Source organism: Mobula birostris, chromosome 5, assembly GCF_030028105.1.
Source record: "Mobula birostris isolate sMobBir1 chromosome 5, sMobBir1.hap1, whole genome shotgun sequence".
Lineage (NCBI taxonomy): Eukaryota > Metazoa > Chordata > Chondrichthyes > Myliobatiformes > Myliobatidae > Mobula > Mobula birostris.
In genome coordinates this window covers 90,732,193-90,757,265 of record NC_092374.1, presented here as the reverse complement: position 1 = coordinate 90,757,265, position 25,073 = coordinate 90,732,193, and the positions used below count along the sequence as shown (strand labels likewise).

Here is a 25,073-nt window from a genome sequence, read left to right as displayed (position 1 = left end):
TAACTAGGCTGGGGTTAAATCAGGGGTTGCTGGGCGGTTTGGCTCACAGAAGGGGCCTACTCTGCACTATACCTCAATAAATAAAATTAATCGAATAAAAGAATGTCTGCCATACCTGGAATTTGGAAAGTTAGTACCGTGGCCTTGCTTCAAGTTTGATTCTGACCACTAGCGTGGAGTTTGCATGTTCTCTGATATGACTGTGTGGGTTCTCCCTCCACCCGGAGGGTGGAGCGGTTATTCGGCTGCAGTACATTAGATAACAGTGTAAAAAATTGAAGGGTATCCCATTCCAATATCCATGTGTAATAAAGCTACGTGGAGTACTTCGCCATGTCTTCAACCTGAGCCTGAGGCTCCGGAGGGTTCCTGTGCTGTGGAAGACGTCCTGCCTCGTCCCTGTGCCGAAGACACTGCGCCCCAGCGGCCTCAATGACTACAGACCGGTGGCATTGACCTCCCACATCATGAAGACCCTGGAGAGAGTTGTTCTGGAGCTGCTCCGGCCTATGGTCAGGCCACACTTAGATCCCCACTAGTTCACCTACCAGCCCCGACTAGGAGTTGAAGATGCCATCATCTACCTGCTGAACCGTGTCTACGCCCAGCTGGACAAGCCAGCGAGCACTGTGAGGGTCATGTTTTTTGACTTCTCCAGTGCGTTCAACACCATCCGCCCTGCTCTGCTGGGGGAGAAGCTGACAGCGATGCAGGTGGATGCTTTCCTGGTGTCATGGATTCTTGATTAACTGACTGGTAGACCACAGTACGTGTGCTTGCAACACTGTGTGTCCGACAGAGTGATCAGCAACACTGGGGCTCCACAGGGGACTGTCTTGTCTCCCTTTCTCTTCACCATTTACACCTCGGACTTCAACTACTGCACAGAGTCTTGTCATCTTCAGAAGTTTTCTGATGACTCTGCCATAGTCATAGGGAGATGAGGCTGAGTACAGGGCTAGGTAGGAAACTTTGTCACATGGTGTGAGCAGAATTATCTGCAGCTTAATGTGAAAAAGACTAAGGAGCTGGTGGTAGACCTGAGGAGAGCTAAGGTACCGGTGACCCCTGTTTCCATCCAAGGGGTCAGTGTGGACATGGTGGAGGATTACAAATACCTGGGGATACGAATTGACAATAAACTGGACTGGTCAAAGAACACTGAGGCTGTCTACAAGAAGAGTCAGAGCCGCCTCTATTTCCTGAGGAGATTGAGGTCCTTTAACATCTGCTGGACGATGCTGAGGATGTTCTACGAGTCTGTGGTGGCCAGTGCTATCATATTTGCTGTTGTGTGCTGGGGCAGCAGGTTGAGGGAAGCAGACACCAACAGAATCAACAAACTCATTCGTAAGGCCAGTGATGTTGTGGGGATGGAACTGGACTCTCTGACGGTGGTGTCTGAACAGAGGATGCTGTCCAAGTTGCATGCCATCTTGAAAAATGTCTCCCATCCACTACATAATGGACTGGTTGGGCACAGGAGTACATTCAGCCAGAGACTCATTCCACCAGGATGCAACACTGAGCGTCATAGGAAGTCATTCCTGCCTGTGGCCATCAAACTTTACAACTCCTCCCTTGGAGGGTCAGACACCCTGAGCCAATAGGCTGGTCCTGGACTTATTTCATAATTTACTGGCATAATTTACATATTGCTATTTAATTATGTATGGTTTTATTACTATTTAATTATTTATGGTGCAACTGTAACAAAAAACAATTTCCCTCAGGATCAATAAAGTATGACTATGATTATGACTATGACAATGACTATGACTAATGGAAGTTCACCTCCCAGTCTCCAAAACAGCTTGTTGTTACCCTCACTTCTTTAGCACAGCAACAGAAATTGTTCAAATTTTAAGATGTCCCAACATGTAAAACTTAAATAACAACATTCTACAAAGTTTAAATTTTGAACTTTGTAGTTTAATTTATCAAAATTACTTTTTTAGGTCTTCTTTGAGTGATCCAATTTTTTTAATTTGGAAAAATAAAGGTATTAATTCTTTTTTGGATATATTTGGAGATTAGTTGAGATTCCTGCACGAATCAGCTCCATTATAGAGGTTGAAATTTCTGTTTGAATTAGATCCGATATAGCTTTCAAAGTTAACGGTGGTTCAGTCAGAGGAAGATCGGTACCTTTCGGTCTCACCGGAGGTTTGCCGTCTTTCCCATTCTTAGACATTGCAGACCTTAAAAACATCCAAATATCAAAAAACACAATTTATTTCAAAGTATTATAAAAGTCGGTGCCTTAATGGTTAGCTTAAATGTAGCTGATCATAGGAAAAAAACTCAGAGGTAATGGAGCGAGTCAAGAACACGACTTCACTCCATGAGCTCTACCGGAATGTAATTTTCCTTACATATTGGAGGCTGACCTGTTAGATACTATTATGAGTATGAATCCTTCGATCAAGGGTTCTATTAGAAGAATTTATAATTTATTATTACAATGGGATAAGCGTCCTTTATCTAAGATTAAACAGGATTGGGAAAAGGAAAAACAACAGGAATTCTGCAGATGCTGGAAATTCAAGCAACACACATCAAAGTTGCTGGTGAATGCAGCAGGCCAAGCAGCATCTGTAGGAAGAGGTGCAGTCGACGTTTCAGGCCGAGACCCTTCGTCAGGACTAACTGAAGGAAGAGTGAGTAAGGGATTTGAAAGTTGGAGGGGGAGGGGGAGATCCAAAATGATAGGAGAAGACAGGAGGGGGAGGGATAGAGCCAAGAGCTGGACAGGTGATAGGCAAAAGGGGATACGAGAGGATCATGGGACAGGAGGTCCAGGAAGAAAGACAAGGGGGGGGGGACCCAGAGGATGGGCAAGAGGTATATTCAGAGGGACAGAGGGAGAAAAAGGAGAGTGAGAGAAAGAATGTGTGCATAAAAATAAGTAACAGATGGGGTACGAGGGGGAGGTGGGGCCTCAGCGGAAGTTAGAGAAGTCGATGTTCATGCCATCAGGTTAGAGGCTACCCAGACGGAATATAAGGTGTTGTTCCTCCAACCTGAGTGTGGCTTTATCTTTACAGTAGAGGAGGCCGTGGATAGACATGTCAGAATGGGAATGGGATGTGGAATTAAAATGTGTGGCCACTGGGAGATCCTGCTTTCTCTGGCGGACAGAGCGTAGATGTTCAGCAAAGCGGTCTCCCAGTCTGCGTCGGGTCTCGCCAATATATAAAAGGCCACATCGGGAGCACCGGACGCAGTATATCACCCCAGTCGACTCACAGGTGAAGTGTTGCCTCACCTGGAAGGACTGTTTGGGGCCCTGAATGGTGGTAAGGGAGGAAGTGTAAGGGCATGTGTAGCACTTGTTCCGCTTACAAGGATAAGTGCCATGAGGGAAATCAGTGGGGAGGGATGGGGGGGACGAATGGACAAGGGAGTTGTGTAGGGAGCGATCCCTGCGGAATGCAGAGAGAGGGGGGGAGGGAAAGATGTGCTTAATGGTGGGATCCCGTTGGAGGTGGCGGAAGTTACGGAGAATAATATGTTGGACCCGGAGGCTGGTGGGGTGGTAGGTGAGGACCAGGGGAACCCTATTCCTAGTGGGGTGGCGGGAGGATGGAGTGAGAGCAGATGTACGTGAAATGGGGGAGATGCGTTTAAGAGCAGAGTTGATAGTGGAGGAAGGGAAGCCCCTTTCTTTAAAAAATGAAGACATCTCCCTCGTCCTAGGATGAAAAGCCTCATCCTGAGAGCAGATGCGGCGGAGACGGAGGAATTGCGAGAAGGGGATGGCGTTTTTGCAAGAGACAGGGTGAGAAGAGGAATAGTCCAGATAGCTGTGAGAGTCAGTAGGCTTAAAGTAGGCATCAGTGGATAAGCTGTCTCCAGAGACAAAGACAGAAAGATCTAGAAAGGGGAGGGAGGTGTCGGAAATGGACCAGGTAAACTTGAGGGCAGGGTGAAAGTTGGAGGCAAAGTTGATAAAGTCAACAAGTTCTGCATGCGTGCAGGAAGCAGCGCCAATGCAGTCCTTGGGAAAAGGAACTTTATTTGACTTTTATGATGGAGGATTGGATGCGGATTTTGAAGTTGGTTAACTCTTCTTCAATTTATGCCAGCCATTCATTGATTCAATTTAAAATTGTACATCGTTATCATTTGACGAAGGAGAGACTTTCTAAAATCTTTTCTAATGTTGATAGTCATTGTGATAGATGTAAAACTGAAATAGCTACACTGATACATATGTTTTGGTCTTGTTCTATATTGGAACAGTTCCGGAAGTCGGTTTTTTCAACAATTTCTAAAGCACTTAAAATTAATCTACAGCCTAATAAATTAACTGTGCTTTTTGGAATAATTCCTCAAAATATTCATAGTATTTCTGTGTCTGACCAACATGTTATTACATTTGTTACATTGATAGCTAGGAGGGCTATTTTGTTGAAGTGGAAGGATACATCGACTCCCACTTTGTCACAATGGTTCTCTCAAGTGATGTTATGTCTTAGTTTGGAGAAAATTAGAAGTCGAACCTTTGAACCTTTATTTGATTTTGAGAAAAGATGGGGCTCATTTGCTCGTTATTATCATCTGAGCTAATTGATATAATTTTTCCATGATCTAATTGTAAACTTTTTAGTATATTTTCTTTTCTTGCTGGTGGCTTGGTTTATTTTTAGAAGCTTTTTGTATGACACATGACTCCAGGGTTGTATACCTAATGGGTTCTTTTTTTTCTCACTTTTCTGCTTAGTAGGTTTTTTTTGTTATCATAAAATCTTTTTTCAATCTTTAAGATAGTCTTTTTTGAGACATTGTAAGTGTCGTTACTTCAATGTACTCATGTTATTGTTTCTGTATAATATTAGAATAAAAAGATTTGAAAAGAAAGAAAAAACAACATTCTTTGCTCACCCTATTCTCTTTTTTTGTTCTCTTGGCTTGTTCTTTCTTTGTTCTTGTAACAGTCAGTGTTTTCGAGCTGAGAACCCTAATCAGGAATGGCGAGAGCGGAGCGCGGTGGGAAGGACGTGGGACAGGTGCTAGAGAAGGAGTGCCAGGGGTGGCGGGTGAATGCAGGTGCAGACACACCCAGCTCGGAGACTCCAGGCAAAATCATTTGATTCCATACAACTGGTCTTTTGATCATTACAGAATGTGTCTCTGGTGATTTGTGCTCCCTCCCCCTTCCCTTCCCCTTTTCCCAACTATGATTCTCCTCTCCTTGTCCCCGTCCCACTCTCAGTGCACAATAGAGACCCAGATCAGGATCAGGTTTATCATCACTCACATATGTCATGAAATTATTTTTTCTGTGGCAGCAGTACAGTGCAATACGTAAAATTTCTGCAGCACTGTGCAAAACTCTTCACCACATATATCTAGTACAGCTAGAGTGCTCAAGGCATTTGCACAGTATGGTATGGTATGTTTTGATGTACACATGATAGATAAATTATTATCAATCTGAATAAGAGGATCAGTTGTGGGGCTGCTGATGGGGGTGGGGGGAAGAGGAGGGTGAAGGGTGACTGAGTGACTGGCCTGAACAAGAGCATCAGTTGTGGGGCTGCTGGGGACAAATGGCCTCTCCTTGTACTCTTCAGCAAAACTTTGAAAATCCGCCATCCAGCTAATGTGAATTGTCATTGATTCAGCATTCAAAGGGCTCCAGCATTCTTTATAAACCCACCAAGAGCCACTCCTATTCTGCTTTCAAGCCCATCAGCTTCTTTTCTGGGGGTTTCAATAGTCCAGGCAACCTCCCCACCACCTGGACCATCTTCACAAGATGGCATCCATTATAAGGACCTTCACAACCCCGAACATGCCCTCTTTGTATCACAACCATCAGGGAGGAGGTACAGGAGCCTGAAGATCCACACTCAAGGTATTAGGAACAGCTTCTTCCTCTCTGCCCAAGTCCTGATGAAGGGTCTCAGCTCAAAACATTGACTGTTTGTTCCTCTCCATAGATGCTGCCTGACCTGTTGAGTTCATCCAGCATTTTTGTGTGTTAATTGTCATGGTCCGGATCGGGGTCCCTTTAAATTTACGTTGTTTACGTTACGATCCGGACCGCTGACTCCCTGTTTCCCTTTGGTTCCCTGTTTTCCTGTGTCCCTCAGCTTTGGTGATTGGAGGCAATTTAGTCTCGACTGAACTGGGAGTTCATAGTCTCTGGCTTTCAGCTGTTCGGTGCGAGAGCATCTGCAAAGTTACCAAAGGTACGGCGTGCCATTGTCATCTGGCCGGAGCAAGCCTAGTCTCCGCCCGAAGCGAGTGCCGGTAATTCGCCTTTCCTCATCGGAGCAACCCTGTCCAGTTACCTCACTGAAGCGAGCCTGCAAAGTTTCCTCATCAAGGTGGGTCCGTCAGTTAACCCGCCGGAGGGAATCAAGAACCGCTGTCTACTGTTCCCGGGCCGAGTTGAGAGCTCGCCACTACCCGGAGGCTCCAAGTCAAGTCCTGGCTCCGGGGGCATCCAAGTACCAAGTCAAGTCCTGGCCCTGGCGACACCCAAGTTCCAAGTCAAGTCCTGGTCCTGGCGGCACCCAAGTTCTGAGTCAAGTCCTGGCCCTGGCGGTCTGTGATTCCTGCCCTACCCCACTGTCTGAATCCCTTCTCTGCCCCTCTCGCCTCTAGCCCTCGTCTGCAGCCCTTGCCTGCACTTCGGTCCAGTTCTATCGCCGGAGCTAGATAGGTACTGTCTGGTGTTCTTTCGTGTTGGTCTTGTCTTGTCCTCGCCTCCGTGGGGTAAGTCTGGCCGTCTTGCCGTTGCCCCATGGGTGTTCATGACTTGTCGTGTCTTGTCCTCGCCTCTGTGGGGTAAGTCAGGCCATCTTGCCGTTGCCCCGCAGGGGGTCATGAGTCCCGGCCCTATGTCCTGTACCCTAGGGGGGGTCCCGGCTCTCTGTTCTGTGTATGTGTCCATGGTTCCATGTACCTGCTCTCCCGAGACCGAGGCTCTGTTTTTCCATGTTCCTCCTCTCCCTAGCCCATGTCATGTCCATGCCTGGTTCTGGGATCTGAGCCCAGATCAAGACCCAGGTACTGGGTCCTTGCCCAGTCTCGGGCTCGGAGTCCATATCCTAGCCTCTTCATGTCTCCTCTAGTTCTGGGATCCAATTTTGAGTCCTAGCCCAGACCCCTAGTCCCAGCCTAGTCGTAATCTTGAGTCCTTGTCCAGTTCGCTATTCCTGCTTCTGTTTTGTTCTCCTGGTATCGAACAGTAATCTCAACTTAATTAACCTTACAAGATGGGTCTTGCATTTGGGTCCACCCTTGCTTCTAGTGCCCCCCCACTGTGACTTTAATCTTCTCCTCTGCCTTCAGATGCATGAACACACAGACACTCCCTCGTTACTTTGCTCTTTTCATACCACAAATTTATTTTTAATATATTTCTTATTAATTTGTGGTAATATTTGATATATTTCATTGTACTGCTGCCACAAAACAATAAGTTTCACAACATACACTCAGTAGCCACTTTATTAGTGTATCTGCTCACTAATGCAAATAAATAATCAGCCAATCGTGTGGCAGCAACTCAATGCATAAAAGCATGCAGACATGGTCAAGAGGTTCAGTTGTTGTTCAGACCAAACATCAGAATGGGGAAGATATTTGACTTTGACTGTGGAACGATGGTTGGTGCCAGGTGGGATGGACTGAGTATCTCAGACGCTGCTGATCTCCTGGGATTTTCATTCACAACAGTCTCTAGAGTTTACAGGAGTGGAGTGAAAAACAAACAACTATCCAGTGAGTGACAGTTCTGAGACCAAAAGCACAGTGTTAATGAGAGAGGTCAGACTGGTTCAAGCTGACAGGAAAACGACAGCAACTCAAATAACCACACGTTATGACAGTGGTGTGCAGAAGAGCACCTGTGAACGCACAACACCTTGAGCAAATGTCTCAACACATGCTGGTGATAATAAACCTGATTCTGAATGGACTACAGCAGCAGAAGACCATGAACAGATACTCACCGGTCACTTTATTAAGTGCAGGAGTTGACCACTGTGTGCACATCAGTGACAATAGACCTGATTCTGAACCCACCAAAGAGCAAAGGGTTAAAGCCTAAACACAAAATATTTTGCAGAGGCTTGAAATGCAGAGCAATACACACAGAAAGCTGGGGGAACTCAGGAGGTCAGGCAGCATCTATGGAAATGAATAATCCGTCAATATTTTGGCCCGAGGCCCTTCTTTAGAACTGGAAAGGAAGGAGGAAGCCATCAGAATAAAAAGGTGGGACGGGAGGGAAAAGAGGACAGGGTGCTGGATTATAGAAATGTAGAGCTATGAAGGTGTGCAAAGATACCGGCAGCAAGAACGCGTTAGACTGAGCCATTAAAGGAGCAGTGGCTGTATGCCTAAGGCAGTGCTGTGACTCTTTGACCCAGTATAGTCACAAGCTGCGGTGTAACAAGTCAGGAAGCTGACAGACGGGTTGAGGAAGCTTTATTGAAAAAGGAAGCGGTTGGAGTTCATCTCTGTTTCCTTCTTGAAACCTCTGTGGTTGAGTAACAGGGCCTCACAGCACAGAAACAGGCCCTTCAGCCCGTCAAGCTCATGCTGAGCATCAGCCACCCACTGATACCAATCCAGAAGAACATCAGAGCACTGGAGGAACTCAGCAGGTCAAGCAGCATCTATGGAGGGGAATGGACAGTCAATGCTTCTGGCCCAAAAAAGTGAACCGTTCAGCATTTTGTATGCTGCTCTGGCCTTCCAGCATCTGCAGAATCTCTTGTGTACTTAAGACTGTAAGACATAGGAACATAATTTGGCCACTTGGGACATCAGGTCTGCTCCATCATTCGATCATGGCTAATTTACTTTCTCTCTCAACCACATTCTCCCGCTTCCTCCGCGTAAACTTTGAAACCCTAACTAATCCAGGACCAATCAACTGCCACTTTAAGTACAGCTACTGATTAATCAGGGCAGTTGAGTTCTCATGGTCTAGCAGGATATCCTGCTACAAATATCTGACCTAAAAAAATCCAGGCCGTAGACACCATAAGAGCATAAGACATAGGAGCAGAATTAAGCCATTCAGCCTATTGAGTCTGCACCTCCATTCATACATGCTGATTTATTATTCCTTTCAACCCCATTCTCCTGCCTTCTCCCTATAAACTTTGACACCCTTACTAATCAAGAACCTATCAACCTCCACTTCAGGTATACCCAATGACTTGCCCTCCACAGCCATCCGTGGCAGTGAATGCCACAGATTCACCACCCTCCGCCTGAAGAAATTCCTCCTCATCTCTGTTCCACATTCCCATCAACTCTCCTCAAATTCCACCCCTCACCCACACCAGGAATTGGGGGAAATCCACATTGGCCAATTAACCCCCCGACCCCGTAGGGATGTAGGAGGAAATCTTAATGGCTGAGGAGGACACCGAATCCATTCTGGCTCCCATCATTCTCAATCACCCTGCCCTTCTCCGTACATCCCTGCAAACCATTGCTTCCCTCAAGCTTGCCAACTTGACATTGACTGACAGGGGCACCAGTAAACCTATTCCCCTACAACAGAAAAGAAGGTCATTCAGCCCATCGAAGCTACACTAGCTCATACATCAACACCATTCCCTATCTCTGTACTCCCCATATACCCACCAACTGCACCCCCCCGATTCCACCCCTCACCCATACGCAGGGGGACAATTAACCCTCCGACCCCACACGTCATTGGAATGTGTCTGGAATGCTGAGGCTTTACAAGGTATTGGTCAGGCGGCAGTTTTCGGCCCCTGATTTCAGACAGGAGGTGCTAGCATTGGAGACATTCCAGAGGAGATTCATGAGAATGATCCCAGGAATGAAAGGATTAACTTATGAGGAAGGTTTAACGGCTGTGTGCCTGTACTCTCTGGAGTTTAGAAGAAAAAGGGGGGGGGGATCTCATTAAAACCTACTGAATATTGAAAGGGCTTGATAAAGTGGACATGGAGAGGATGTTTCATATAGTGGCGGGAGTCTAGGATGGGAGGGAACAGCCTCAGAATACAAGGATGTCTGTTTAGAACAGAGATGAGGAGGAATTTCTTTAGCCAGAGTGTGGAGAATCTGTGGAATTCATGACCACAGATGGCTGTAAAGGCCAACTCATTGGGTGTATTTAAAACGGAAGTTGATAGGTTCCTGGTTAGTCAGAGTGTTAAAGTTTACAGGGAGAAGAAATGGAGTTGAGAGGGATAATAAATCAGCCATGATGGAATGGCAGAGCAGACGCAATGGATTGAATGGCCTAATTCTGGTCCTGTGTCTATGGTCTATGGAAAGTGATTCCAGGAAATGTTAGGGATATCTCTAATACGGGACAACAAATTTTTTCAGAAGTGTTGCTTCCTCAGAATTTTTTTTTGTTTATGATAGACTGCTTGAAGATGAACACAAATATAATTTCAGACTACTTGTATCACATAGGAATTTGGAGAAGCGACAAATTAACTTTTATTGAATATAATGTGTTTAATTGCATAATGGTGCTGATGCTTTGCGATAGTTCAACTAAGTTAAAAATATTTTGTTAATGATTTTCATTTGTACTCAGTGTCCGAGGTTTCTCGCTTAAGTGTCCAATAATAGTTCGTCAGCATTGATGGATTCTAGTTTTCCTGGTATCTTTTCTCCATGACCGCAATGTCCTGGTGAAACCTTTCACCATGCTCGTCACTAACAGCACCAAGATTTGCAGGGAACGTGCCGAAATGGGAATGCAGAAAATGAATCTTTAGTGACATGTTGCATTTCATGCTTTTATATGCTTGAAGCATGCTTTCAACCAGCTGCATGTAGTTTGGTGCTCTGTAGATGCCGAGAAAAATTTCAACAACTTCCTTCAATGCCTTCCATGTGATTTTCTCCGGTCCCACTAGAAATTCTTCAAATTGCCTGTCATTGATGACCTGTTGATTTGTGGACCAACAAAAATGCTTTTCTTCATCTTGGCATCAGTTATTCTGGAAAGCATCTGTCTCAAACATCAAAATCCTTCATAGAAATTTTTGTGCCTGGTGATAGAGAATTCCATCCTTACAGTCCTGAACCCAATAATTATTACTAAAACCTGTCCTGCCATGTAGCAGCCGTGCTGCCTAAGCATGCCCAAGCATGCCTGGACAAGATAGGAAACTTTCCAGCTTACATTGTGGGCAACATTTTAATTGACTTGAATTATGAATTGAAATAATAAACATAAGTTTATTTAAAAATGGTGCCTGATAGGGAAATTTCATGGTGATTTTCATGATCAGTAGCCCAAAATTCATAAGATACACCTAAAGGTATTCAGGAAGCAAAATCTTTGTTGTCCAGTGTAATGGGCCATGAGGAGGGGTAGATGCACTAACCCCAGACATTTTCTCTTCTCCCCTCTTCCATCAGTCAGAAGATACAAAACCTTAAAGCGGGTACCACCAGGCTCAAGGACCGCTTCCATCCCTCTGTTATCAGACCCTTGACTGATCAATAAGATGGTCCCTTGGCACCTTGTTGTAACCTTGCCCTTTATTGTTTACCAGCACTGCATGTTTAAGGTAGTTTATACTGCATTGTTATTCTTTTACCTTATTCTACCTTGATGCACTGTGTAATGACAGCAGGCAAGACAAGCTTCTCATTGTATCGTAGTACACGTGACAATAATAAACCAATACTAAAATGCTCTGATGGTGATGCAAATTCCAAAACCCAGAGTGGTCTCCCTGTTCTCACTGACCTCTTTACCAAGAACCTCCACTCATTGGCAGTATTCCTGGGTGAACGACGTTAAACTCGCAGAATACAGCTCTATCACTCACTCTTAGAACAGAGAAAAGGAATTGGGAACAGGGTAAACTTTGCCCTAAACCATCCCATCGCACAGTTCTGGCGTCAGACGCAGAGTGAAGCTCCCTCTACACTGTCCCATCACACACACCCTGGGTCAGACACAGAGTGAAGCTCCCTCTACACTGTCCCATCACACACACCCTGGGTCAGACACAGAGTGAAGCTCCCTCTACACTGTCCCATCACACACACCCTGGGTCAGACACAGAGTGAAGCTCCCTCTACACTGTCCCATCACACACTCCCAGGGTCAGACACAGAGTGAAGCTCCCTCTACACTGTCCCATCACACACTCCCAGGATCAGACACAGAGTGAAGCTCCCTCTACACTGTCCCATCACACACACCCTGGGTCAGACACAGAGTGAAGCTCCCTCTACACTGTCCCATCACACACACCCTGGGTCAGACACAGAGTGAAGCTCCCTCTACACTGTCCCATCACACACTCCCAGGGTCAGACACAGAGTGAAGCTCCCTCTACACTGTCCCATCACACACACCCTGGGTCAGACACAGAGTGAAGCTCCCTCTACACTGTCCCATCACACACACCCTGGGTCAGACACAGAGTGAAGCTCCCTCTACACTGCCCCATCACACACTCCCAGGGTCAGACACAGAGTGAATCTCCCTCTACACTGCCCCATCACACACTCCCAGGGTCAGACACAGAGTGAAGCTCCCTCTACACTGTCCCATCACACACTCCCAGGGTCAGACACAGAGTGAAGCTCCCTCTACACTGTCCCATCACACACACCCTGGGTCAGACACAGAGTGAAGCTCCCTCTACACTGTCCCATCACACACACCCTGGGTCAGACACAGAGTGAAGCTCCCTCTATACTGTCCCATCACACACACCCTGGGTCAGACGCAGAGTGAAGCTCCCTCTACACTGTCCCATCACACACTCCCAGGGTCAGACGCAGAGTGAAGCTCCCTCTACACTGTCCCATCACACACACCCTGGGTCAGACACAGAGTGAAGCTCCCTCTATACTGTCCCATCACACACTCCCAGGGTCAGACACAGAGTGAAGCTCCCTCTACACTGTCCCATCACACACACCCTGGGTCAGACACAGAGTGAAGCTCCCTCTACACTGTCCCATCACACACACCCTGGGTCAGACACAGAGTGAAGCTCCCTCTATACTGTCCCATCACACACTCCCAGGGTCAGACGCAGAGTGAAGCTCCCTCTACACTGTCCCATCACACACTCCCAGGGTCAGACACAGTGTGAAGCTCCCTCTACACTGTCCCATCACACACACCCTGGGTCAGACACAGAGTGAAGCTCCCTCTACACTGTCCCATCACACACACCCTGGGTCAGACACAGAGTGAAGCTCCCTCTATACTGTCCCATCACACACTCCCAGGGTCAGACGCAGAGTGAAGCTCCCTCTATACTGTCCCATCACACACACCCTGGGTCAGACACAGAGTGAAGCTCCTTCTATACTGTCCCATCACACACTCCCAGGGTCAGACACAGAGTGAATCTCCCTCTACACTGTCCCATCACACACTCCCAGGATCAGACACGGAGTGACTCTCTCTCTACACCATATTGAGAGGGGTTGAGGGGTGGAATCTGGTTGCAGCTGAATTATCAGGAACGTGAGGAGAACTGGATTTGTATAGGATCTGTATAAATGTGTGGTTCTAGGGTTGGCATGGACTCGATGGGTCAGAAGTCATTCCTGTGCTGTCTTGCCCTTACAGAACTGAGCTATCCCACTCTGGCTCTCCGTGCACCATGACAGTCCCCTCACAAGGCTTGGGATCTCACCATGACTCACGGCGACTGATGCAGAGGAAGTGGCTGTCTTGCCACAGCATTCCCTGCTACTCCCTGCATCTGTTGCACGTGTCCTCCTCGCAATGCAGTAGGAGAAGATGAGTCCTGCGGTGAGGCTCACACCGACTGTGCACAACAGTGAAATGAAGAACCAGGGCTCCATCCTTCTCTTTGGCATCTCCCGGTGCGTGTTTACTGGTGGGTGTGGGAGAAAAACAGAGCTGTCACCATTGCCTCTACTATCAGACCCACTCAACAACCATCTCCTTGCCCTACCCTGGGGCACCCTCCCCCACCAATCCTGACCTACCCCTCTACCAGCCAATCACAGTGCCAGAACTGACCCTACAGGGGAACATGTAGCAAGTGGCAGCCTCTGATAGCCTCCAGGTTTGGGAGAAACCTAGCCAGGGAGAGAGACATGGAGAGACTGGGAGAGAAAGGGAGAGAGGGAGGGGGAAGGAGAGGGAGGGAAGGAGGGGGAGAGAGGGGAGAGAACGAGGAGAGAGAGCTGAAGGGGTGGAGATGGGCAGGGACAGAGAGAGGGGTGAAATGATTCAGGGAGGGGGAGGGAGGGAAATTGAGAGGATGTGACAAGGAAAGGGAGAACAAGAGTGAGAAAGAGAATGCGGCAGAATTAGAGAGGTGAGAGAAAGAAGGAAGGAGAGGAAGAGAAAGAGAGAAAAAAGAGAATGAGTGAGAGATAACGAGAGAAATAGAGAGAGAGAAAGGAAAGGAGAGACTGTGAGACAGAGAGAGATAAGAGAAAGGGAAAAATGAGAGTGTGATTGAGAAACCGAGAACACAGTGGAAGGAAGGACCGTGGCAGACATTGACAGATAAATATTATTGGTAACCATACCATTCGGGTGGGTGAATATGTAGGAGTATAAACAGATTTGGAATGGTCCACATTAATAAAGTTGATCTGTCATTCTACTGCCTGATGTTTTTTCTCTCTCTCTCTCTCTCTCTCTCCCCTCCCTCTTTCTCTGTCTCTATTTCTCTCTTCCTTAACTCCTGTGTTATCTCTCTCTTCCCTTTATGTTCTGTTCTCTCTCTGTCTCTCTCTCTTTGCTCTGTCTCCCTTTCCTGTTGTATTCTCTCTCCCCCCTCCCTCCCCTTTCTCACACACACAAAGTCCCCTGGTCTTTGTTTTACTCTCTCACTGCAATTTGTCCTTCATGAGTATAATTTGAAGCTGAAGTCATTTCCTTGACAAGAACTCAAAATGGTAAGTTTCCATTTTATTGCTTTACTGGGAACTCCCCATGTCAGGTGACCATTGGGGAAAACAAGACCAGCACAATGTCTTTATAAACTGTACAAATCAATAGTTTAATAGTTCCATTTAATATCAGAGAAATGTATACAGTATACAACCTGAAATTCTTGCTCTTTGCAGACATCCACAAAAACAGAAGAGTGCCCCAAAGGATGAGTGACAGTTAAAACGTTAGAACCCCAAAGCCCCCCAGCTCCCCCTCCAACACACAAGCAGCAGCAAAGCAACGCCCCTCCCCGCCTCCACTCATGACTGCTAAAAAGCATCAGCATCCTCCACCCACCAAGCAAGCAATAGCAAAACCCCCCATAAAGACCACGATCTGCAGTGCAACAAAAGCTAATCTTTCACCTGATCATTCGGCATGCCACAAGCTCTCTCTCTCCCCAAAAAAAATCAGATTAAGGATGAAGGCAGAGAGAGAGAGCAGATCAGTTGGGGATCTGTACTGGGGAATGGGGAGGGAGAGAAACAGTTGGTTTAATCTGGGACTAATGTAGATTGGTGAATCCGTGCAGATTATTGCCACAGGTGGCTGTGGAGGCCAGGGCATTGGCTATATTTAGGGCAGAGTTTGATAGACTCTTGATTAGTCAGGGCATGAACAGTTATGGGAGGAAGGCAGGAAATTGGGGCTGAGAGGGAAAATGGATTAGCCATGATGAAATAGTGTAGCAGACTCGATGGGCCAAATGGCCTAATTCTGCTCCTATATCTCATGGTTTTATGTAGTGTGGGATTAGAAAGGCCACCAAACTAATCCGTTATCCCAGTGTTATTTTTCAACTGATTGTACCTACATTTGCTGCAGGGCTGCTCAGTAGTGTAGTGGCTAGCACAACATTTTACAATACAGGCAACCCAGGTTCAATTCCCAACAGTGCCTGTAAGGAGTTTGTATGTTCTCCATGTGACTACGTGGTTTCCTCCATGCGCTCCGGTTACTTCCCACAGTACAAAGCCTACCAGTTGGTAGGTTACATAGTCATTGGACATTGCCCCATGTTTAGAGTAGGATTAAATTGGGAGATTGTTGAGCGGCACTGCTTGAGGAGCCGAAAGGGCTTATCAGTAAATAACAGAGGCATGTTGTTTTCACTTATCTGCACACATGTGTACCGTTGAATGACAGTAACCCTTGAATTTGACCCTGGTCCTTCTCCAATGATCTATGAGTGATCAGGAGTGATGAAGGGCTTTAGGATAGTACAGGGATTTTATAAACAGAATGCTTGTTATCTAGCAGCAACATCCAGATAACCCGGAATCCGTTCTGGTTCACTCCTTCCTGAAAGGTTACATGAACTTACCAGGAAGCAGGTGAAGATCTTCAGACTTATTGGTCCCTGGAGATTCCACTTCGCCTGAGAGTTCAGAGGGAGAAGTTGATTTTATACTGCACTTATTTGCAACTTGTTCATTATTCCATGTCAGTTTGCTCTGCAGTGCTTCTATCTCATTTCCCCCTCTCTCTTAGTTCCCTCTTCTATTCTTCTCTATGTTTCTTCCTTCTTTTACCTTCTCTCTCTCTCTCTCTCTGCTTTTCCCCTCTCCATATTTCTTTCTGCCTCTCTTGGTCTCTCTCACTCTCTCCAGTTTCCCTTCTCCTTTCCTCCTCGCCATCTCTATTTCTCTCTCTCTCCCCCTCCTCCCCCTCCATTTCTTTCACCTTCCCCTTCTCCTCTCACCCTCCTTATATTTCCCTCTCTCTCCTTCTTTTCATGGTCACCTAGAGGGTTGAAGAGGTGTACAGACACCCAGGCACAGAAAGCACTGGGCCAAGCGCTAAAGATGGGATCAAAACGACGGGTACCCGCTGAGCAGCACAAAACGTGATGGGTCAGATGGTCTTACTCCCTGATGTGAGACTCTGACTGTGGCAATGAATGTACAAATGGAAAAAGACCCATCACGTGCATTTGAGCTCCACCTGTCAGGGAGGCTGAGGACCCAACGGGGGGACTGGCTGGACAGAGAGGAGCAGTGAGTGACGAGGGAGTAACGGTGGGGGGAGGGGAGAGCACTTAGATCAGTAAAATATCAGAAACACTCACCGAGAACCAACAGCACAGAGCCATTTCCATAAACCGTCTTGTCCCCGGGGGGATCAAGGAGCGTAACCCCACACCTGTAGGTACCGTTGTCCACGACAGAAACTTCCTTGATGGTCAGAACCGAGGATTTATTCCAGCCGTGAGCCATGACAGAAAGCCTTCCATCCCAACTGCTGCACCAATTCGACTCCTGTCCGGGGACCACAATGGGGCAGGTCACCTCAGCGCTCTCGCTGGACCAGGTGAAGCTGAGGTTCCTCACATCGGCGGCCTCTTGCTGGAGGCTGCAGGTCAACCTGGCGTCTTCTCCTTCCATCACCGTGATGAGGGAGGGCAGCTGGGAGACTGTCAGCGGGGACTCTGGGTAAAGAGACGTGGAGAGGGCCACAGCTGGGTGAGGGAATGAGAGACGAATTCCAGGTGCAGAAGGCCCGGATTGATTGAACCATGTTAACCAGATATAGGGCCCAGCGAGGCATTAGAGGGGACCCACGTTCCCACCCAGAGAGTGGTGAGGAACTGTGAAACTACCTAAGTACCTAGACCAGTCCTTCAGTGTCCAGAGTATAGGCCTGCTGTCGGAAGATGGGATCAATACGAAATGGTGCCCGTAGGGCAATGTCAACATCGAAGGCCCCAGTGGCACTGTATGATGCTTTGACCTGGTATATCCGGGTCCCAGGGACCACGAGAAACAGCAGAGAGTTGTGAACACAGCTCAGTGTATCACGCAAACCAGCCGTCCCTCCATGGACCCTGTCTATACTTCTCGCTGCCTTGGTAAAGCAGCCAATATACTCAAAGACCTCACTCACCCCGGACGTTCTCTTTTCACCCTCCTCCCATTGAGCAGAAGATACCAAAGCCTGACAGCATGTACCACCAGGCTCCAGGGCAGCTTGAATCCCACTGTTATAAGACTTCTGAATGGGCCTCCTGTATAACAGTGTCGTGACCTCATAATCTATCTTTCTGACCCTTGCACCTTATTGTTTAACTGCACTGCCCTTTCTCTGTAGCTGTTACACTCTATTCTGCAACTTGTTATTGCTCTCTCCTTGAAAAACTTGGTTTTGCATGCAATCCATGGAGATCATTTCATTCCAACATTTTCTCTACCTGACCTGCTGAGCTTTTCCAGAACTTTTGTGCATGTTGCTCAAGATTCCTCCCTCTCTCTCTCTCTCTTTCCTGCTACATGGCTCAATCTACACTCCTGACTGTGTGGCTAGGCATAGTTCAAATGCCATCTATAAAGTTTGCCAATGACACTCTTGTCGGCAGAATCTCAGATGGTGACAAGGAGGTGTACAGGAGCGAGGTAAATCAATTGGTTGAGTGTTGTCACAACAACAACTTTGCACTCAGCATTCAGTAAGATCAAGGAATTGCTTGTGGGCTTCAGGAAAGGGGAGTCCAGGGAACTCACACCAGTCCTGATCGAGGGGTCAGAAGTGGACACAGTGAGAAATTTCAAGTCCTTGGGTATCAACATCTCTGAAAATCTATCGCACACTCAACATATCGATGTTGGCTATATTTCATCTGGAGTTTGAGGAGGTCTGGTGTGTCACCAAAGACTGAGGAAATTTCTACAGATGTACCATGGAGAGAGTTCTGACTGGCTGCATCACTGTGCACAGGATCAGAATAAGCAGCAGTGGGATGCAAACTCAGTCTGCACCAGCAAGGACACTAACCACCCTGGCATCGAGGACATCTTCAAGGAGTGACACCCTAAAAAAAGGTGGCATCCTTCATTAAGGACCCCCCACCCCCCAGGGCTGCCCGCTTCTCATTGCTACCATCAAGGAGGAGGAAGACATAGACTTTACATTTTAGGAACAGCTTCTTCTCCTCAGCCACCAGATTTGTGAATGACCCATGAAACCATGAGCTCTACCTCATGATTTTGCTTGCTTTTTTCACTACTTATCTTTTATATCTCTTACTGTAACACAGTAATTTTTTATATCTTGCACTGTACTGCTGCCACAAAAGAACACATGCTGCATATCAGAGATAATAAACTTGATTGTGATTCTGGAAAGCACAGGCTGACAAAAATTAGACCACACATACACCCAGTGGCCACTTTATGAGGTACACCTGCTCGTTAATGCAAACATCTAATCAGCCCATCACGTGGCAGCAACTCAATGCATAAAAGCATGCAGACAGAGTCAAGAGGTTCAGTTGTTGTTCAGACCAAACATCAGAATGAGGAAGAAATGTGATCTAAGCAACTTTCATCGTAGAATGAGTGTTGGTGCCAGATACAGTGGATTGAGTATCTCAGAAACAGCTGATCTCCTGGGATATTCAGGCACAACAGTTCCAGAGTTTACAGAGAATGTTGCAAAAACAAGGAAAATCATCCAGTGAGCAGTATTCGTGTGGGCAAAAATTACTTGTTAATTAAGAATGCAATGGTCCGGTCCATGAAGTCTGCATTCCGGTTCACGGTCTGGTCCATCGACTCGTGCTCCAGGTTTTCCTGTCTGTCCTGTTTCTGTTCCTGTTGAGCACTAATTGAGGCAGCTGATTCTCGTTGGGGCTAGCTTCATAAATACCTCCAGAGACCAGGGCATGGTGGCTGGATTGCTCTTGTCCTTACTCCTTGTATCCCTTCCCCTGCCTTCTGTTTCCTCACCTGAAGCCTTGCCTTGTCTTGCCGGTAACTCTCGCCTTGCCTGTAGTTCTTGTCTCACCTTGCATTGCCTGAAGCCTTGCCTTGTCTTATTGGTAACTTTCGCCTCATCTCACCTGAAGTCTTGTCCTGGAACCATCCTGAACCTAGGTCCCTTCCTGTCCCTTGCCTCCGTCGGGTAAGTCAGGCCAGGTTGCCGTTACCCTGCGGTGGGTCCTGTCCCTTCCTGTCCCTTGCCTCCGTTGGGTAAGTCACGCCAAATTGCCGTTACCCTATGGTGGGTCCTGTCCCTTCCTGTCCCTTGCTGCCGTTGGGTAAGTCAGGCCAGATTGCCGTTACCCTGCGGTGGGTTCTGTCCCTTCCTGTCCCTTGCCTCCGTCGGGTAAGTCAGGCCAGATTGCCGTTACCCTGCGGTTGGTTCTATCCCTTCCTGTCCCTTGCCTCCGTCAGGTGGAGATCCCTGCCCTGCCCAGGAGGAGCTTCAAGAGCCCAAGCCTCGAGTCTCGCTCCAAGCCAAGCTTCAAGACCCCAAGCCTCAAGCCTCAAGCCTCGCCCCAAGCCAAGCTTCAAGACCCCAAGCTTCAAGCCTCTAGTCTCAAGCCTTGCCTCAAGTCTCCGGTCTCCAGCCTCGCCTCAAGTCTGAAGACTCCAGCCTCATCCTGCCTGCCAGCCAAGTCACGTCCTTGCCTAGTTCTGGGGTCCGAGCCAGAGGCAAGACCCAGGTTCTGGGTCCTTGTCCAGTCTCTGGCTCGGAGTCCTAGCCTGGGCTCCTAGCTTTCTTGTCCAGTCCTGTTCCGGGTTCATAGTTTTCGTGTCCATGTCCTAGCCCTCACCCTGTATCTTAGTCCTGTCCCTAGTCCTTCAGTGTCTGTGTCTTGCACTTGGATCCATTCCCAGCCACCTCCTTCTGATAGAGAAAGGACAGAGGAGAATGGCCGGACTGGTTCAAACTGACAGGAAGGTGACTGTCCTGTCCTCTTCAAATGCCTTGCATGAATTGACAGGCAGATGAACTCCATCCCCAATAATAAACCCGAAGTTTACTTTTACATACCGACAATGCTTTCAAAGACCTGAATGTCAGGATGATGTTGGATGAAAAGTCACAAGCTCTCCCTCAACTCTACATGGAGAACTGTCTCGACGCCTACTGATGATGTCATCAACCAGAGACACAGATCACATGACCTAAATGACTGCTATACAAAACTACCAGCAAAGGGTGCTAAATGACAAATAAAATAACTGACTTAAGGCAGCACACTCGCAGCCTGGTATCCCTAGATAAAACAATATAACACTTTCACAATTCACCTCTAAATGAGGAAGTCCCTCGTTCCTAGTCCTTAGGGGAGAGCAGCAAGACTACTTCAGCCACAGGCCTGAGTAACAGCTTTGTTCCATCACCTCTGTTGATCTTCACCTCAATCTTACGGACTCTTCCGTCCTTGCTGGGAAATATCCGAGTTATGACTCCTAAAGGCCAGTCACTTCTCCTGGATTGACAATCCCTCATGAGCACCACAGATCCTGGTGTAATGTTTGGCCTACAGGACATCCATTTCCTTCGTAACTGCAAGGAAGGCAAGTATTGTTTGCGCCATCTGTCCCAGAAGGTACCTGTCGCCACTGTCTCTTGCACAGGTCCTCGCTCTCGAACTCACCTGGAAGAATGGGATAAGGGCTGCTTTTCTGTGTGAGCAGTGTGGCAGGAGTGAGAATGAATGGATCTTCTGCGTCTGTAGACATGGGCCTTAGAGGTCTATTGTTCACAATGGCCATCACCTCGGCCATAAAGGTGGTGAGAACCTCATGAGTGAGTCTAGAAGGCCCTGACTGCAGAAGCATGGAGTCCAGGATTTTGCAGGCGATGCCGATCATTCTCTCCCATGCTCCTCCCATATGGGAGGAATGGAGCGGATTGAATGTCCTGGTACAGCCCTTTTCTGAGAGATACCTCTTCACCACATTTTCGTCAACATTGGAGGACATTCCTAGATCTTTGCATGCTCTGATGAAGTTCATTCCCCAGTCAGAACGAATTTGCTTGACTGGCCCACGGATCGCCAGGAAGCTCCTCAGGGCATTTATAAAACTTGAGCTGCCCATGGACTCTATGACCTCGAGGTAGATGGCTCTGATGCATAAGCAGGTAAATAAAACTGACCATCTTTTACTTTTGGCCTAGCCACCTCTTGCATGGCGCACAGAGATGGTCCAGGGTTCAAATACAATACCAACATATGTGAAAGACGGTTCCATGCTGAGTCTATCAGGAGGTAAGTCAGCCATTTTCTGGACTTCACATGTCCCCCGAAGCTTACGGCAGGTGATGTACATGAAGATGAAACTGATTACACACCTTTTGGCACCCACAATCCAGTAACCAGCTGAGCGGACAGCGCTTCATTAAAATGGCGTCCTTGATGTTGTGACTCCACATGGCAATGTTGCACAAGGAGTAATGCAAGATGATGCCATTTGGGAATGATGAGGGGCCTCTTCTCTTCATGTCCCAACTGTGATTCCTGTATACGTCCTCCGACTCTTAATAGGCCGTCCTCACCAATAAATGGATCCAGCATCCTCAGAGGACTGTCCTTAGGGATATCTCTTTGGGTCCTGATGCATTCCATTTCTTCAGCGTAAGTTTCCTGCTGCACGGATCGAATGATGACATTTTTGCTCTGACTGAGTTCTTCCACTGTGTATGGTGTCTCACAACGATGCCATCCCTTGCAGCTCCCTGTAGAATCTTCTGAAGTCTTCTTGAAAAGGCATGCAATATGTCTGAGACAAGATATGACATGAGTAAGAGCCCTCCAGTTAGAAAAGTGCTGAAAGCGCTGAGATCCAAGTCGGCTGTCTTGGGCGGTGGAGGTGAGCACTGTCACTTGCATGTGAATTTCTTTATCTTGTTCTGGGTCCACTCGTTCAAAGACGGCTGTCTTGAGAGAAGTTTTCTCTGGCTGAGATAAGAACGCAGGCCCGGTAAACCAGGTGGTGTCTTTCAGACGGGCTGCAGGGATGGACCTTGTGGCATGGTCTGCAGGGTTGTGTTCAGTGGACACATAATGCCATTGTTGTGGCTGTGTGCCTCTCCTGATCCTCTGGATCCAATTGTTGACATAAACGTTGAATCTCCACTTTTCATCATAAATGTAGCCCAGAACTACCTTGCTGTCTGTATAGGAAGTGACCGCATCAAACTCGATGTCAATCTCAAAGGTAATGAGCTCCGCCATTTCCACAGCCATCACCGCAGCACACAACTCCAACCGAGGTATAGTTTGCTCTGGACGTGCAGCTAATCTTGTCTTGCCTAATATAAAGTCGATGTGGCAGTTCCCTTCTGCATCTGAGATCTTTAGATAGGCAGCTGCAGCTATTGCCTTATCTGAAGCATCTGAAAAGACATAGAGTTCCTTGTGCTGGGCCTCCATTGGAGACACACTTGTGTATGGTCTTGGGATCTTCAGGTGCTGAAGCTCTTTTAAGGATTCTTTCCAATTTTCCCATAGTTCTTCTTTGTCTGGAGGTAATGGAGCATCCCAATCACTCATTTCCATTGAGAGTTCTCGAAGTAAGGCCTTGCCTCGTATAGTGACAGGTGCTACGAATCCCAACGGGTCACATAAGCTGTTCACTGTTGATAATACACCCTGGCGAGTGAACGGCTTCCCTTCTCCTGCTACCTGGAATAGGAAAGTGTCTGTCTTCAAGTCCCAGCAGAGTCCAAGGCTGCACTGTACAGGTAGGGAGTCGACACCAAGATCCAGATCTTTAAGGTCATTGGTGTGATCCTCAGCGGGGAATGTCTCCATGACCCCTCTGCTGTTTGAGGCTATTTTATGTAGCCTGAGGTTGGAGCAAGCCAGCATGTTCTGTGTTCTTTTGAGCAGGTCGATAGCAGCCTCTGATGTGGACAGGGACTTAAGTCCATCATCAACATAAAAGTCTCTTTCAACGAACTGCCTTGCATCCTTGCCAAATTCTCTCTCCCCTTCTTCAGCAGCTCGTCTGAGACAGTGAATGGTGACTGCTGGCGATGGACTATTCACAAAGACGTGCACTTTCACGCAATACTCTGTGATGTCATTTTCTGGGTTGTTCTCTCGATACCAAGGGAACCTCAGGAAATTCCTGTCTTCCGGCCTGACAAGAAAACAGTGGAATATCTGTTGTATGTCCACTGTGATGGCAATGGAGTCCTTACGAAAGCGGATAAGTACCCCAAGAAGACTGTTGTTGAGGTCCAGGCCAGTCAGGAGGACCTGATTCAGTGAGACTCCCTTGTGTTGAGCACTTGAATGAAAGACCACTTGAATCTGGCCTGGTTTCTTTGGATGGTAAACCCCAAAGCAAGGGAGGTACCAACATTCTTCATCTGTTCCAAGGGGAGGAGCTACCTCTGCGTGGCCATTCTGGAATATGTTTTCCATGAATGAGATGAAATGATTCTTCAACTCAGGCTTCTTGTTAAAGGAGTGTTGCAGTGAAGAAAGACGGTCTGCTGCTTGTGACCTGCTGTTGGGAAGGTGAGGTCATGGCTGTCTGAATGGCAGGGAGCTACTCGGCTATTGTCCTCATCTTTATAGGCTCCCTCTTCCATCGTCTTCAGAAAAAGTATATCCTCAACTGAAGGGCCCATCTTGTCATCATCTTTTGTCTGTTGAAAGACACTGCAACCCAGGTTTTTCTCCATAGTCCTCACATGTGGGACCCTCCACAGGGACAAATGCGGGCAGACCTGAGGCCTTGCTGCCATACCACTTTTCCTTCACGACATAGTGATTAGGGCATGGTTGAAAGACGGCATGGCGGCCATTTTCCAGAGTGTTGGTATAGTAGGTGCTCACAGTGGCCGGCTTGTAGACATTTCCTAGACAGACATTGCCAACAATTACCCACCCCAAGTCCAGTTTTTGAGCATGGGGAGTCATGTGGCCCATTTATCTGTTTCCGTACTTTGTGGATCCTTATGATGTCTCTTCCGAGCAGGATCACGATGGGAGCCTGAGGGTCGAGCTCTGCGATCTTTTGCACCAGTGATTTCAGATGAGCCTGATGCAGTGCTGCTTCCGGTGTGCGGATTTCAGAGTGATTATTCGGGATCGCGTTACACTCAATCAGTGTTGGGAGAGAGAGAATAACCTGTCCGTCCATGGATTCCACCTGAAAGCCATGCACTCTTCTGCCTGCTGTCTCAATCACACCAGCTCATGTCTTGAGGGAGTAAGGAGAATTGTGGTCTTTGATGTTAAAAAGGTCAAAGAACTCAGACCTTACCAATGAGCGATTACTCTGATCGTCCAGTATCGCAAATAACTGGATTGCATTTTCCTGCTGGCCAGCTGGGTAGACTTTCACGAGACAAATCTTTGAGCACAATTTTCCAGTGAGGTCTCCCACACAGAACTGGGTGCAGCTTG

The 25,073-nt window shown here is 47.4% G+C and overlaps 1 protein-coding gene across 7 annotated transcripts in view; it reads right to left on the bottom strand.

Annotated features, from left to right (window-relative positions):
- Positions 1–1,963: 1,963 nt before the first annotated feature.
- Positions 1,964–25,073, bottom strand: part of LOC140197865 (immunoglobulin superfamily member 3-like) — a 100,171-nt gene continuing 77,061 nt past the window's right edge. Inside the window, exons 4-7 of one of the 7 annotated variants that reach the window (XM_072258398.1) lie at positions 16,992–17,351; positions 16,248–16,301; positions 13,644–13,847; positions 1,964–2,201 (exon numbers count right to left, since the gene is read on the bottom strand). In XM_072258398.1, the coding sequence (XP_072114499.1) occupies positions 2,158–2,201; positions 13,644–13,847; positions 16,248–16,301; positions 16,992–17,351 (662 nt within the window). In that variant the 3' untranslated portion in view covers positions 1,964–2,157. Of the gene's footprint in view, positions 2,202–8,457; positions 8,640–10,444; positions 11,019–13,336; positions 13,848–16,247; positions 16,302–16,991; positions 17,352–25,073 lie in introns of those variants that run through there. The other 6 variants (XM_072258402.1, XM_072258395.1, XM_072258399.1 and 3 more) reach the window with 6 other exon arrangements.